We start from the raw sequence: 17,590 nt of genomic DNA on the forward strand, positions 1-17,590 counted from the left end.
TCATTGAAACTCCTTGAGGACAGAGACTGTGTTGTTATTGCTCCTGTATCACTAATCCCTACTCTGGCACCTGATATATGGTAGGAACTTAATTTATGCTAATTAAATTGAATCAACTTCACCCATTCAGCCAACAATTATTGAGCCCAAACTAATTTTTTTTAAGATGGTCACTGCTAGGTTCTGAACAGATAGAATACAATATCAAAAGTGAAGAAGCAAATCTAATCATAATAAAAATGTCCCCATAAATTGAGGATGATTAAACTATTGCGCCTGGAATCAGAAGACCAGAGTTCTGCCTTCAGAAACTTACTAATTGTATGATCCTGCGAAAAATCACTTTAAATCCTCAGTTTCCTCATCTGTAAATTTATATGAGCACCTACCTCCCATTTTATGATGGAAACATAAAACCCTTTGTATACTTTAAAGTGCTTTATTATCACTACCTATTTTTATTATGTTATAATACAAATCTATACTTAGGAATAGCAATAAAGAAAGGATAATAGACAGTTATATAGTTTGTCAAATAGAAGTTCAGTGGCTGGAATTCGCTGATAATATTACTAGTTCAGGTTTATATAATATTTACAATTTAACAAAATAATTTCCTCACGTTGACTTTATGATTTAGATAAATTCGGTGTTACTATCTCCATTTTATAGGAAACCAGGAGTCAAAAAAGTTATTCATATAATTAAGAGATAGAAGCAGGCTTTCTGACTTAGCTCAGGGCTTCCTCCACCGTACCATGTCACCAATAAAAAGAATTGGCAGGATCAAAAGGGCATAAAGGTTGGAGAAATATTTACTCATCAATTCTTCTTAACCAGATTACTTTTTCTTCTTGTGTTAGTCATCAAGGATATACTTTTACCTGTTAGAAAATCTGCAAAGATTACAGTCTGCTAGTATTAGTTGTGAGGATAATTAATAACTTATGTCACCATTTATTATAAAATGTTGGTAAAAATGTATCAAGCATCAGCGGTATTCTAGGAGCTTTATAATATCAGTTAGGTACAGCCCCTGTCTGGTTGGGATTAATAGCCAGGCAGAAAAACAATAGGGGAGTAGAAATACATTCCAGGAGGAGGTGGGTAGCAATAAGGAGGCTTATTTAATGAGGTGCTTATTAAAAACAGGAAACAGTCATGGAGATGGTAGAGTTTGCAAGCTGAAAGACAACAAGAATGAGACACAAGGTAGTCATCCTTAAGGATGAGGCTTTAAATTGTTTTTGAGTGTTTTCCCTGTTCTATATCATCTTCTGTGATAGCTAAGATTCTCCTTTGTCTTTTCCTTCAATCTTGGTGATCAATTGGAAAACAAGGGGTCCTAGGCCCAGGTTCTTATTGTTGATTGATGGAGGCCTAAAACAAAGGGGAGTTAAAATGAATTAGGATCTTCACATGTAGGGACCCTCTCTTTCTTTGTACTGACTATAAGCTTCCATTTCCTTAGCTCCACTTCACTCAGTCTATTAGTACTTTTTAATTAACACCCAAATTTAAATCTATTCCTAGAGTGACAAGGAAAAAAAATATGGATGTTGGTTCTTTAGGGAGTGTCAGCCAGTTAAGGGTAAATTGTTTAAGTATTTGGTAGAGAAATTTGATGACTTCATGTAAATCAAAATAGAGCATATAGTTTCTAGCAACTTAAGATCCTATTATTTTTTCAGCTGGTTATTATTATTGGAAGGGAAAATCAAAGAAAAAAGTCTTAGCTATGCTAGAATGTAATATGAACAAGGGGGCAGAGTAAAATAGAATCCAAAGACCTAGCAGCTACAAATTGTAACTAAACTCCAAACATATTATGCCAAAGCTTCATAACTAAATTTTTTTGTAACTGATTTTTTTCCCATTCAATTCAACAAAAAATTATTAAGCACAGGTGATTTATTAAACGTAGACTATCCCACAATGTATACAAAGGCAAAATGAAATAGTCCCAGCTCTCACAAAGTTTACATTCTACTTAGAGGAAATCAACTAGATCATAAGATCCTATGATCAAAAATATATATAGCTGAAGAAATTTGAAAGATCGTCTGGTCAAAATATCTGTCTCTATAGGTGAGGAAACTAAGAATGAGAGGTGGAATTATTTAGTAGTAATAATATCTATCTTTTCAAAGTACTTTAAGATAAAAAAAAATAAATCCCACACTTCATATGTATTATCTCATTTCATTCTCACAACAACTCTTAGAGGAAGGTAATTTTATTATCCCCAGTTTACAGATAAAGTAACTGAGTCTGAGAGAGATTGAATGACTTTCCTAGTTACACAGCCAGGTAGTGTGTGAGGTGAGCTTTGAACTCAAGCCTTTCTAATGACAGTCTTACACATTGCACCATTTAGCTATCACCAATTATATAGGATAGTGGTAAAAATATTAGTCTAGGAGTTGAGACTTTATTGTCCACATCACTATGGACTAGTCACTCAATCTCTAAGGGTCTCCATTTCCTCACCAGTAAAATTTTAGAAAGTAATATTGCGATTATTGGGAATGAATGGGAAGCATTTATTGGGGGAAAGGTATATTAAGTGCACATCATATAAAAGTTGATATGCTTCATATTTTAAAAATCATTGTTCGCTAAGACATATACAGTATGATAAAATAAAGTTTAATTTTTTTTAATGAAAAAGGGGAAAATGAGGGGATTGGGCCAGATAATCTTTGAAGTACATTTCAACCAAAAAAAGCCTTTGTGATCTCAATTTTTATAATGTAAAGTTTGCATTACATAAATCTTGATGTATCTTGTTTTCATCTGACAGTGCTATCATACACAGTTGTCTTTCAAGATGACTTTGTTCAGGGTAAACAAGAGGAAGGGAAAGAAGGAACAAAGAATATATTTCCTATGGGAAGCTTTGAAAATTTTTTTCCAAAATATAAATCAAAAGTATTCCTTATCTGTTAGAAGAAGGCAAAAATTGAAGTTTGACAACTTATTATTGTCAATATTGTACTTATTCCACCTCAAAGCTAAGAAGATTCGAGTACAACTCTAATACATTCTAGGTTATGGGACAAGTTAGTCACATAAGTTCTTAGTGTTTCAGACTGGAATTTACAGACTGTAAGTTGCTGAGAAGGTACCAGCAGCCTACATTGATAGAGGGAGTTCCCTCATCTGGGAGTTCCTTATAACAATGAAATTATAGGTTCAGTTCATATCCCTCTTAATGAAATATAGTTTCCAGATCAAGGGAGGTTATGTTGTATCCTATGCTGGCTACAGCACATCTGCAAAATTACATTTTATTTTGAGTATCAAAAATTAAGGAGATGTTGATGCACCCTGGATATCTGAGACATAGAAACTTTCCTTTTGTGATCACTGATGCATTTTGAATTGATAATTTGTGAAATTATGAAATGATGTTATGCATACTGGCTCTTTGGATACTTGTTGAGAAAGATCATACTGGAAAAACTAAGGGGCGATCATTTTAATTAAGCACAGAAGGTATGGAGGCAAAAAAAATCACATAAAACACAGATAAGCAGGGTACAGGGGCAAATGGAGTGGAGACAGGAGATGGGATGGCAAAGAAGGCAGTGTGAGGAGGAGTATGAAAAAGGGAAGAGGTAGAGAGTATCACTCATATAACCATAGATTAAGTTCATTGGAAGCTCACTGGAAAGTAAAGAAATAAGATAGAAAGGGGTCTAGAAACTGTCATGTGAAGACAAAGGAATTGAGTATATCTAGGAAAAAGAGAAGATAGGGAGACAATGAGAGTTTTCCAATAATAGAATAAAGCATCTTGTTGAGTAGTGGGCGTCCTATCACTGGAAAGGATACTTTGGAATTTTTGAAAAGAAAAGTTTAATAATGTTGTATTTAAATGAAAATATTAATTCTCCCACAAGAAAAGATTAAGCAGAGGCTGGATATTTTTGAGGGGATATAAACATTGGGGTCACGTTAGTTGATATCTAAGATTCATTACAATTCTAAAATATTATTATTTTAATGAGAAGTAAGATGTATAGACCTTTTACTTTTTAATAGAGATGGGGAAAGGCATGCATATTGGAATTTATAAATGTCAATTGAAATGCATATTCCCATATATTAACCAAAATTTACATCTTGGTAGTATGTGTTGAAAGAGGAGAATCCAACTAGGTACTTTTGTTAGGGCCTAGACTGTAAATCTCAGACTAGTTCTAGACATTCATAGTAAGACCAGCAGAACACCAGATTTGAAAATTTTGACATGATGTGGTTATGTTAATTTCAAAATTCTGAAAACTTTGAGATGACATGGATATGTTAATGAACTAACTCCCCAAATTTTATCAAAATGAGACCTTAAATCCCTGTCTTCACCTATCCCCACCCCAAGCCCTCTTCCATCTCCAGTGGATCCATGCTGTCCTGTGCTCTAACTAATACTTTCTACCAATCCCCTTCCCCATTAGGATTCTTGGTACCACATAGGTTTCCAGGTTGTTTATCAGCTTGTTTGGGGAACAATGTTGCTGCTAGGAAAACATTATTATTATTATTATTATTTATTTCTCAATTTCACATTTAAATTTCTGGCCTTCACATTTGCAAGATCATTAGTAGAGGGCTATAAATACTATATATTTATTATATACATATAGTCTCTTCCTCATACTGCCTTTTTTGCCATCTCATCTCTTGTCTCCACTCCATTTGCTACTTTACCCTGCTTATATCTGTGTTTTCGGTGATTTTTTTGGCCCAGATTCTTTCTGTGTTTAATTTAAATGATTTCCCCTTAATTTTTCTAGATCTTTCCCAGCAAATAGCTAAAGACTAATGTATGTGACATTATTTCATATTTTCACAAATTATCAATTTAGAATGTACCAGTCATCAATAAAGAAAAATTTACAGGTCTCATATATCCAGGATAATATTAGGGCAAGGGTCACAATGATTGTTTAAGCATACAAGTAATATTCCCTTTTCATTTTATAATTGATTGGAAGTTTGCTAACAAACTTGATTGATCAGTCTGAATTCTCTATTTCCCTTTCAAACTTTATTCCCAATCTTGACTCTACTTACGTGTAGTACAATTGCTAAGACTATTGGTGAGTACAGAATAGAAGAATCAGAGAAGGTATCAATGGAAAGAACACCTCTGGGGAGGCAGCACAATATATAGGAAAACCACTGTACCTGGAGTCTGAGAAACTAGGTTCAAAGCTTGATGCTGAAAGTATTGGCTTTGATTGATATATACAGATATATGTACATGTATATGAATACACATATATATATATATATATTCCCATCTTTCTATCTGTCATCATCTATAAAATGAAAAGAGTTCATTAAAGTACTTCTAAATTTCCTCTGAGGACTAAGTCTATGATTCCATCAGCCTAAGTCACAGAATTTTCTTTGTCCTTTTCCAGGTTTAGATAAGAACAAGAATTCTATGGCTGGTTTAAAATCCCAGTATTGATATCCACCATGTCAAACTCACAGGGACAATACAATAGGCTGCAATAGGAATCTCTGTGGAACACTTATTGATTTCATTTTAAAATATAATGTTATCTAAGTTTTATTGTATTTTTTAAACTTTGTTAAATATTTTAATCTGGTTTGAGCTGTATTCAGTAATATTGTAGAATGAATGGGCATATTTGACACCTCCAGACTTAAACTTGATCCAGTTACCAAATTGTTGACCTATGGCATTATCACAATGACTGGAACATTAGAAAGTATTTAATAAATGTTTATTGATTAGCTGACTGTTCATAGAAATGAAGTCAGTCAAACTTTATTTTCCCATATCTGGGTAGAGTATACTGGATAATGCCCTAGTGCATTGTTTATCTCCCTAGCTTCTCCTTTTTCAAATCTTTTCCAATATTTTATTGTTCCTTCATTTTCAAAAAGTGGAGAACCTTTTGAAATGTGACAAGAGGGAACCAAACCTTAGAGAAATAAAAAGATGCAATACTTTTCAAAAAACATAACAAAATGTTTACACATTCTCTGAAGTTATATACCAAGGGACTGTGGGTTTGGAAAGCTAAATGAGAAATCCCTGGGAGTGATGTGAAAGAATTACTTTTAGTTCAATTATAACATTAATTAACTACTTCTTCCAAAAATTCTGAAGTAACCCTGATTTCAAGAAGTTTAATACCAAAGCCTTTATCGTCCACAAAATATATCGTCCAAACACACAGCTCAGATTTAATATTTGAGTGCCTATAGGGTTCTTGGTACCACATAGGTTTCCAGGTTGTTTATGATTAAGATCAGCTTTGTTTGGGGAACAATGTTGCTGCTAGGAAAACATTAATTTTTTTTATTTCTCAATTTCACATTTAAATGTCTAGCCTTCACATTTGCAAGATCATTATGTGGAGGGGTATATATTTATTATATACATAACATACTCAGGTATGAACAGGTCCATCTGAACTAACAATCCTAAGGGAAATCTTTCAATGACAAGTTTCCTTAAGAAATTTCTGATGGTTCTTGACATTAACATAGTCAAAAATAAATCAAATCATTTTAATCATGAATAATGGTTGATTTTTAAGATCACATCAAAAACTAATTTAAAATTTATCAAAAATGACCAAATTCAGCCCTTTAATAGTAGCTAGAAACTGGAAATTGAATGGATGCCCACCAATTAGAGAATAAATTGTGAATATTATGGAATATTATTGTTCTATAAGAAATGACCAGCAGGATGACTACAGAGAGGCTTGGAGAGACTTACATGAAGTGATGCTAAGTGAAATGAGATCATTATACATTTCAACAACAATACTATAATGATGATTAATTCCGATGGACATGGCTCTCTTCAACAATGAGAGGATCCAAATCAGTTCCAATTGATCTGTAATGAACAGAACCAGCTAGACCCAGAGAAAGAACACTGGGAAATGAGTATGGACCCAACATAGCATTTCTACTTTTTCTGTTATTGTTTGCTTGCATTTTTGTTTTTTCTTCTCAGGTTATTTTTACCTTCTTTCCAAATCCAAACTTTCTTGTGAAGCAAGATAATTGTATAAATATGTATACCTATATTGTACTTAGCATATACTTTAACATATTTAACATGTATTGGACTACCTGCTATTTAGGGGAGGAGTTGGAGGGAAGGAGGGGAAAAGTTGAAGCAGAAGTTTTTGCAAGGGTCAATGTTGAAAAATTACCCATGCATATGGTTTGTATATAAAAAGCTGTAATAAAAATATATTAAAAATAAAAAAAAACAAAAATGACCAAATTAACAACCCAAACCAGTCAAAATGATGGTTTAATTGGTGTGTCCTACAAAATTTGGGTCCTGTCTGTGTCTGAAACAAAATTTTAGTTGATGGTTAACTTATCTGAATTACTTTGTTCATTCTTAAGACCATATGAAGTTCTCATTGCTTGAAAAATCAAGGAGAAAATATTAATATTATTAAATGAGTTCCCTGAGAAGTTTAATGAATTGTCCATAATCATGCAGCTAGTGTGTGTCAAAGGTAGGACTTGAATCCAGGTTAACAGAACTTCCAAGATCAACCATTACAATATGCTGCCTCTTAGAGATTCATTAGAGCAAGATCATTGAAACTGTTCAGGCAAAGGTGTTCTTAAGATACTATTTATGATAGAAAACTAGAAAAATTCCAAAAACACCCAAGTTAAAAAAAGGTTAAATATCTCAATGTTAAAAGAATGACTATATGTCAAAAATCCTTGTGAGGTAAGTACAAATTTCTTAGTAAAATGGAAGTCAGGCAAAAATGAATAAGCAAATGAATGAAAGAATGAGCAAATGAATGAATGAAGCATTTTGTAATAATTTACTACATGAAAAGAACTGTTCTAAATTCTGAGGATACAAATAGAAGAGTAAAAGTTCAGTCTCTGCTCTTAAAGAGCTCATATTCCAATGAGAAGACAACACATGGAAGATTTCATTTGCAGTTCAGATGGAAGGAAAGATTTTATGTATGCAAAAATAAAAATGTACAAAATCAAAACAAAGTTTTCATCTATATAAATATTTAAGTATATAATTAATATCCCATTTCATTTTATAATTGATTGAAAATTTGCTAACAAACTTGACTGATTGGATTGAATTCTTTATTTCCACGTTAAAATCCTATTTACCCCCAACCCTGACTCTATTTGCCTCTGCTTACTTTATGTATAAAGTCACAGTGACAAAGCAAGTGGTAATGCATCTTCTCTAATGTCATTTCCACTGATAAACTCCTATTTCTGATGTTGAAGCACTTGACATTGGGTGGAAGCACTGATATTCCAAAGACTCTTTGACTGAATCCATTGATTGGGCTCTGAGTAGAGATGGTGATCAAAATATTATATCTTATATTTTTCTAGTACTTAAAAACTATGTATTTATAAAGTACCTACAATAGGCTAGTACCTAGGTGACATAGTGGATAGAGTGTCAGATCTAAAGTCAGGAAGACATCTTTATGAGTACAAATCTGGCCTTATACATTTAGTAGCTGTATGATCCTAGTTAAGTCACTTCATCCTTTTGCTTCAGTTTCCTCACCTATAAAATGATATGGAGAGGAAATGGCAAGCTACCCAGTATCTTTGTAAAGTAAACCCCAAATGGGCTCAGAAATAACTGAGTAGCAATAATAATACTCTGGGCACAACACTAGACACTTAAGATGCTTAAGAACCTTGCATTTCATGACTTTTCAAGGTTCCTTTCCTATATAGCATCACATTTTAGCTCTTTGAGAATATTCTTCTTTGACCCTAATTCAAAGCATAAATTTGATCAAGTGAATTAGAATCATAGAATGTTATACCTGCAAAGAACTTTGGGTGCTAATTAACTATTTTTAATCCCTCATTTTATAGATGAAGAAAATGAACCAAAGTTATATAGTAAATAGTATAACCTAACTAGAATTAAATTTTCTTGTTTCTCAGTTGAACCTTCTCACAACCATATTACTTCTATGTCATTAATTATGAAGTAGAAATATTGTGACTATAAAGATAGTTTGGCTAGATTGTGGAAGGCCTTGAGTGGTAGGCTAAGGAATTTTTATTTATTTACTAGGCCATGGATTGCGACTGAAGGATTTTGTATGAGAGAGTGATGTGATCAAAACTATACATTAGGAATATTTCTGAAGAGAACTGAAGTATTTGTTGTAGAATAGAGAAAGGGCAGAGGCAGAGAGACCCATTAGCAGATTATTACACTAGTTCAAAATAGTGTTTTTAAATGATTTTCCTATGTTTCTATATCTGCTGGTGCACTGAACTAATCTTTTTGTAAATACATTTTTCTACTCTCCTTGTTATTAATTTTATAAGTCTATAAAAATTATATGCAATGCATTAATGCTTTTCTAAGGGAATCTTCTTGGGAGAAAAAAAATGACTCATCCTACCTTGACTTTGAAGTAATTTTCTCTAGAGAATTTCATTGTCCTAGATAGATAGGATTGTGGTTATCCACATATCTTTTTTTTTTTTTTTTTTAAGGATAATTTACATGTATTAGGACCTCCAACTATTTACCATTAATAATTCATTACTGATTAGAAGCAGGTAGATGTCTAGCCCATGGTACTATATATCTTTTTTTACTTAGGTTTTGTGGTCAATCAATATAATTAACATTTTTAATATTATTTTACAGCTTTGGTCACTTGTCTTGATTTTATGGCCTGTCATTATTTTCATAATTTTGGCTATTACCCGGACGAAATTCCCTCCAATAGCAAAACCAACCTGTAAGTACCTTATCTAGATTTTTCTTTTTTATCTTCTGGATTTGATTTCAAATTCTCATGACTTCTATACCACCCTGGTGTATTGTTCTCCAATTGACTTCTTTGGAAATTAATTTTCATTTGAGCCTTTTTTTGTGGTCTTCATCATGTTATTTCAAATAGAAATTTGCCAAATAGAAAGTTGCCTTAGAAATATTTATTGTTCTGGGGGTAGGAGGAGAGAAAATACAATGATTCAAGATGCTTTCTTATTTTTAGTTATAAAATTTTGACTCACTTGTTATATATGTGCAATTGAAATTCAACATGGCCTATATGACATGAATCAGAATTCTTGAGAAGGATTATTCCCTACATTTTGCAGTAAATAAAATAATATTTAGAAAGGTTCAACATTAGATTTTTCTCAGTAGTTTTTGCTTTTGTAGTCATAATTAAGTATACAGTATAAATGGTGAAAATTCAGTGTGTAGGCAGGGAGGAGGAGGTGAAGAGGGATGGGGTAATAGCATGTATACAAACTAATTTGTGCTAGAAATATAGACACACTGATTGTTCCTTATATCCTGAGGAGGAAGCAAAGTGACAAGATTGAACCTGGAAGAGGGGTACTGTGGAGATGCAATTCTGGGTGTGTTGGTTTATGGAAGTGTGAAGGACTGGGAGGATAGTTGCATCACATGGTGAGGACTAGTGGAAGACAATAAAATGCAGGTTTGTCAAGCTGAAAGGTGGTTCTGTTGAGCAATTGCCTAAACTCTTCTATGCCAGTGCCCTGAGGCAAAGCTCTGATCCCTACATCCTAGTTACACCTCTCTTTTCTGTAAATGAAATTTTGAGAAGCAAAAAATATACTTAAGTTATCAAAGGTCTCAGCTGCCTCATCAGGGCTTTTTCCCTATCTATGGCTGGGTTATAAAGTGGATGATTTATTTGTTCTAGTTCTTTTATAAACATTTTAAAAGAAAATACAGAGAAAAAGAATTCATAGAACTGTAAGCTAATGCCAAAAGAGAAATAATATTTTTAAAATGATGTTTACCACTCAAGCTTTGCCTGGTGTTGATCTTCTGTCTTATACACTTAGTAGTATAATTCAACCAATTCCCTTATAAGACTTCAAAGAATAAAAAGAAAATTGTACCTTACTTCATGTTAGCATCATTGAGCCATAAGGAAATTTTGGAGATCATCCAGTCTAATCCCTCATTTTATAGCTAGGTTAAGTGACTTACTGAATATCAAAGTAGTTGCAGATTTAGGAGATTTTAAGACTCCAGATTCTCTGTCTTCAAATCCAAGGATGCTCTCTAATAAGCCATATGGTCCTTCCAATGACTGTGACCCAAAAATGTTATAAAGTAAAAAAATTATGAGTAAAGCAAATTGTGTTTCAACTAGACAGAACTTGTTATTTAATGGAATCTCTTTGTCTGATAAATTACCATCTTGTGTGTGTGTGTGTGTGTGTGTGTGTGTGTGTGTGTGTATACATATATATGTGTGAACATGTGTGAATATATGCAGATTGATCAAGATGATGTTAATATGGAAAGTTCAGTGGACTTGGGAATGCATTTTTTTATTTGCTTTACTATTTGTCAAGTAAAAAAAATTAGAATCACATACTAAGCTATTTCAATGAGCTGTGGAAATCAGAATAAAAATCTAGGCTATTTTATAACAAATATAGTCCATCTTAGCCATGGTTTGCCAAACATCATTCAAGTTTTTTTAATGAAAATATAAATAAGAGGAAACATGCTATGCTGGGAAAAGGCACTGAACTTTGAGTCACAAGTCTTGATTTCAGCTCTGTATCTTGACACTTATTGGCTCTGTGACCTTGGGTAAATAAGTTAATGTAGCTTCATTTTCCTTGTGTTTAAAGTGAAGGAGCTGATTTACATGAACTCTGAGGTGTTTTTCTAGATAGAAATATACAATCCTATAAATCTGTATTTTATTAATGATATTGTCATTTACATAGATTTGAAAATCAATAGCATGCACATATATGTGCAATTCAGAATGCTTGTTTATTTATAGGTTTGTAGGTCTTCTGTTTAGTGCATGGTACCCTAAAGTTTATGTTATATAATTTGGGGCCTAGTTCATTGAGCAGTATTATATAAGGTGACTTTTATGTCTCTAAACCTGAATTTAATAGGCAGGAATAGCATTTGCTTCTTTTTTTTTTTTTTAAGAATAAAAGTCTTTATCTTTAGGAATATAAATGAATGGAATTATCACTTGACTTTCTGTATATTTCTGATAAAAGGCAAATTGTTAGAAAGTATTTTAATACTTAAATGGGTTGGAATTAGCTTGGTTTGTTATGGCAAATAATATAAAACTATTGTCCATTGGACCTGCTGATTCACTTTTTTAGCTGGTTGATACCATTGTATGCTGCTTGGATTTTAAATACTATGTTATACATTTAAATTCACATTAACAATCTAAAATTTGTATTTTCAATGTAGGTAACTAATAAATATGGCTTCCCTTAAGTACTATACATATGTACTAAGAAGCTAATTTCACAATTTGCTAATTAAATGAAGAAGGCCAAAGGAACTTGAACCAATTTGTTGTTTCTGCTTTACTTGGTTTTTGGGGAGAATTTTTAATTTTATAGAATTCAGTTTATAAGTCAAGAAAGAAAGATAATATGTGTGAGTGAGGAGTTTTAAATTAGTCTGTCTCATTTAGAAGTTTTGAGAAGTGTGGGGAGAGAAATAGGGAAAGAAAATGACACCTTACTGAAATAACTGCTTTTAGGAATGAAAAAAAAATGGGCAATATTTTTATAAGATAGGGAAGTCCTTCAATTAATATGAAATACCAGTGTATATATACAGCATTTAGAAATATAAAGAAAATAATTCCCATTTCTCATCATGCAACTTTTATACTCTAAGATCATCAGTTGTGTGGCTACTAACTCTCTTTGAAAGTAGGAAGGTATAAAATTATAAGGTGATCAATCACTAAATGGGAGTTGACAATATTCATAAAGTACTTTGTAAACTTTAAAGCATTAAATAAATGCTAGATATCTTATTATTAATATAAATTATGTTTTGAGTTTGGGACTCATCAAGGAACCCATAAATTAAATGCTAGCATGTACATGATTTTCATTTAATTTTATTACTGGAGATTCTCTTTTGTGGAGGGGCTGGCTAAGGAAGAAAACTAGGTGGTGTAGTAGATAAGAATCCTGGGCCTGGGATCATGAAGATTCCTCTTCTAGACTTCAAATGTAGCCTTAGACACTTATTAATTCTGGGACCCTGGGCAAGTCACTTAACCCTATTTGCCTCAGTTTTCTCATTTATAAAATGATCAAAAGAAAAAAAAATGGTCAGCCACTCCAATATCTCTGCCAAGAAAATCTTAAATGAGATCATAAAGACTGGAACATAACTGACAATGACTGGATAAAAACCTGGTATGATTCAGAATAATATAGAACAGTTTTGTTTTGTTTTTTTAAATCACTAGCTAGGAATAAGTAACTTGAAAATGGATCCAGTTTAGATTGAGAAACCCATACTCTGATTCCTAACACCACACTATAGAATCTATTCTATTTATAATTATGGTTTGTAAAATCCAGTGAGATCAATAATGATTCCTCATCTTGTCTAGCTTAAAGTATTACATTATATAGGCTAAGAACTAAAAATAAGGGATGTAATACTATATTTTTCTCATGGTCTTAATGGTGAAATGACATGAAAGAGGTAAGAGGTATGTCTTTTGGAACTTCACAGAGCTTTGCCAAATTTTGGTATACTTTGCAGTATTCTAATTTATCTTAATTTCTCTTTAAACTGAATATAGCTATAGGACTAAGTGCCTCAATTATAAACTAGATTTGGGGGGGAGCCAGCTGGGAAAATGGATTAATGGCCCAGAAAATGTAAGAAGGAGAACACTTTATATTCTGTTCCAGAAGTAGCCAGACTGAAAAGTTATTTTGTATAAATAAAATCTATGACTTATTTTTTTATTGGACATTCTATGTGCTGGTGGTAGAGCTCTTATTTTTGCCAAAAGGATATATGTTCAAATAGGATACTTGCTTCCTAGGTGACACTGGGCAAGTCCCTTGACCTATATACATCTGTTTCTCTGTCTATAAAATGAGGACGAGATGATCTCTAAGGTCTTTCTAGTTCTTATTCAATGATTTTGGGATCTGAAACAAAAAATCAGGTGGTTGAAGAGTACAGTTGTTGGTTGAAGTTATTTCTATTACATGAGATTATAGATATTGAAATAGTTAATGAGATAAAGAACAGAGACATGATTTAAATTAAGATTCTCTTACTTTGAAGCTGGTCTTCACTATCATAATGCCTCCCTTAACTTTTTCTCAGAACAGGATCTTTATTCTGTGTATCCTGTGCTTACTCCCCTCTGGATTATGAGAGATGCTTTGGAAACCAGTACCAGCAAGCAATAAACCCAAGTTATATATCCACAAATCCATAGCACATCAGCTTTCCAAACCTGGCAAGCAGGCTTTCAATGCCTGCTTAGGCATAGGGAAGAAATTAGCAGTCAATGAGATTGAAAATGTCCCAACCACATGCAATGACTTGTCAACAGTCAAAATCCATATGTAAGAGCTGATACAGAAGGCTAGGGAAGTGGAGGTAGCTACTGCCTTCCTTGGGCCCCAGAATTCTTCTTAGGAGTAAAAACAGAAACTGGGGCTAAGCTTAGCTGCATCCTAAGGCTGGGAAATTTCCCCAAAATTGTACCTATGTCTGAGCAACAACTATGTCCACATAAAAAGGCATTTAAGAAATTCTTAATTATTCAGAGGTTGATTGTCTCTTTGTGGTAGGTTGCCACCCATCCTGGTATGACTCAACAGTTTGGGGAATTGTGAGATTTCCCCATGTTCCTGCCATAACCTTTGCCCCATAATGTTCTGGCCTTTGTTATTAGGGATTTGTGTGATCCAGGAGTTTGGGTACTTATAGTGACACTTGTGACTTGAGAATTATCCAGGCTTTTCTACCCTTTTTTCTCTTTTTCTTGCAATCTTTGGTTGGATCCATATTTCGTTAAAATGTCCAACCCTGAGTGGGCACCAGGAAGAAGGAGAACTTCTATTGATTTTGCTTTATGTTAGTGGCAAATAAAAAGTGTTAAGTTGAGGGAACAGGAAGGGAGAACCCAACTATTAGTTAACTGGAGGTTTGGGGATCCAAAAAATGTTATCCTGCCCACATCATCATAGATGATTAAGAAGTAGTTACCAACTCTTCTTATATTAAATTAGCTAATGAGGTGCCTACACCTTGATAGGGGTGAGAAAGCTAGAAAAACCACATGTTAGAGAGGTTATGTCTGGCTATGCTATTACTATAACTTTTTCTGTGCTACTTACTGGTAGAAAAAAAGAGAGGGAAGATTCAGATTCATGGAAACCAGTTACAAAAATTTCTGACCCCTCCCCTGGGCAGATAGTTTCCCAGTAGGAATAAAGAGACCCGCAATCAACAACTTTTATCTTTATCACTGAAATTAGGAGTAAAGGTAATAGTTTTTTATTTTTAACAACAATAATATTACTGAAATATTGTTATTTTTAATATAATATATTAATATCACATATAATTAATAATATAATGATAAACTGCTACATGTATAGTAATATAGCACTTTAAGGTTTGCACAGTGCTTTACAAATATTATCCCATTTGGTCCTTATAATACCCTTGGGGAGGTACTGGATAATCTTATCTCCATTTTACAGATGAGAAAATTGAGGCAGAAATAATTAAGGGCTTTGCTCAGGGTTACATAACTAGTAAATATCTGAGATTGGATTCAAACTCAGGTCTTTCTGATTCCAAATTCCACATTGTAGCCACTGTATCATCCAGCTCATAGTATTTCCCCATCTTGTAAATGTTTCCAGGTGGGAGAAAAAAGAGAGACAGTGAGAGACAGAAAGTGAGAGACAGAGAGATGGTGGAGAGGGGAGAGAGAGAGAAGAGGAGAGGAGAGGAGAGGAGAGGAGAGGAGAGGAGAGAGAATTGCATGCCAGCTTTTACTTTGACTTCTTGAAATTGTAGGGATAAAAGATAGAGAACTGGATTTTTGAATCTGAGCTCTAGGAGCAAATCATTTAACATCTTTGGGTCTCAAATTCCCCATCCTCAAAATGACAAGCATGGACTAGGTTGCTGGAGGGAGCTTCCCTAAGCCAATGAATTCACAATGAAATCTCCTGGACTGTATTACCTCTGTAGTCTCATTCAGTTCTAAATCTATGATCCTATCACAGGCCTCCTGCTTGTATTTTTGCAATAGCTTCCTGGGGCATCTCTTTAGCAATCTTTCTCTGGTGTAATCCATCATCTCTATTGTTTTCAGTTTCATTCAACTAGTATTGAATAAGTGCTTACTATGTGCTTAATAAATATGTGCTTATTAAGCACAGATATGTAGTGACTGCACTTAGTCCTTGGGATAGAAAGAAAAAAAATAAGATTAATCTTCCTCAATGCTTTTTTTAAAGTCATGTCATCTACCCTGCTTCAGAATTCAAAATGGTCACATCTTGCCTATACCAGGGCTTCTTTAACTTTTTTTTTTTTTTTTTTAACTCATGATCCTTTTTGACCTGAGAAATTTTTTCCTGACTCCAGCTATATAGTTATATTAAAAAGGAATACAAATCAAACATTTACTGATGATAAGTCATAATTTTGCAATCTCCACATTCAACTATTTGACCCCCATATAGGGTCACAATCCATAGTTTAAGAAATTTTGGTCTACAGCACCAAATTTGAACTCGCTGGACTGAGTTTTTTAGGCCTTTATACTCTGCATCCACCACACCTATCTATTTTTGTTTCCTACAACTCCTCAGTGTTTACCCTTCACTTTGACCTGCCTCCTCGATATTCCAAACACATACAATGTTAAGTCTAAACTGTCTTCTTTTTCTTTTGTTACCTCAACTCTCTTATTTTCTGTTTTTCTAAATTCTGAGTAATCGTTCAGGCAATTCCGTGAAGTTTTTCCTAATGATTTTCCTTTCTCCTCTCTCTTTAAATTTGTATTATATTTGGGTGTACTTATAGTACACATTGAACTATATAATTTCAAGTAGAAGCATTGTTACTTCCATTTTCTAAATAAGGAAATTGAATCAGGTAAAGGGACTTTCCCATAGTAATTGAGTGAGCTGTCAAGTCTCTTGATCCCAATGCCTGTGTTCTTTCTACTACATTATGGTTTTTGACATAATATTTCTTGTTTCTTGATTATTTTCTCTTTTATGTCGTTCTTCTTCTGATTGTCTTTTACATGTCAGTTCCATCTCTTCAAAAGATCATTAGCTTCTTTTAAAAAAATACTTTATATATTTATTTTTCATTCTTTTTTGAAAATTTTGAGTTCTAAATTTTATCCTTCTCTCCAACCTCTAGCTATTAAGAAGGAAAGCAATATAATATTAATTATACATATGATGTTATATAAAACATAATTCTACATTAACTATGTTGCAAATAAAATAAAAAGCAAAGAAATAAAAAATAAAAGCAAGAAAAATAAAGGGGGAGAGAAAGTATGTTTCAATTTGTACTCAGAATTCATCATGGACTATTAGATTCTTGGCTCATAGACGATCTAGGTTTAAGCAGCTGGGTGATATAACCTGGGTAGAGTGCTTGATCTAAATTCATGAAGATCTGACCTCAAATCTGGCCTTAGATAGCTATGTGATCCAGAGCAAATGACTTTACCAGTCTACCTCA

At 33.2% G+C, this 17,590-nt stretch overlaps 1 protein-coding gene across 1 annotated transcript in view; it reads left to right on the forward strand.

Moving 5' to 3' along the window:
- ABCA12 (ATP binding cassette subfamily A member 12) overlaps positions 1–17,590 on the forward strand; it is a 220,276-nt gene that overhangs the window by 9,289 nt on the left and 193,397 nt on the right. Inside the window, exon 3 of the mRNA XM_074298763.1 lies at positions 9,698–9,791. Coding sequence (XP_074154864.1) covers positions 9,698–9,791 — 94 coding nt within the window. The remainder of the gene's footprint in view (positions 1–9,697; positions 9,792–17,590) is intronic.

Source organism: Sminthopsis crassicaudata, chromosome 3 (assembly GCF_048593235.1).
Source record: "Sminthopsis crassicaudata isolate SCR6 chromosome 3, ASM4859323v1, whole genome shotgun sequence".
In the NCBI taxonomy this organism is placed as follows: domain Eukaryota; kingdom Metazoa; phylum Chordata; class Mammalia; order Dasyuromorphia; family Dasyuridae; genus Sminthopsis; species Sminthopsis crassicaudata.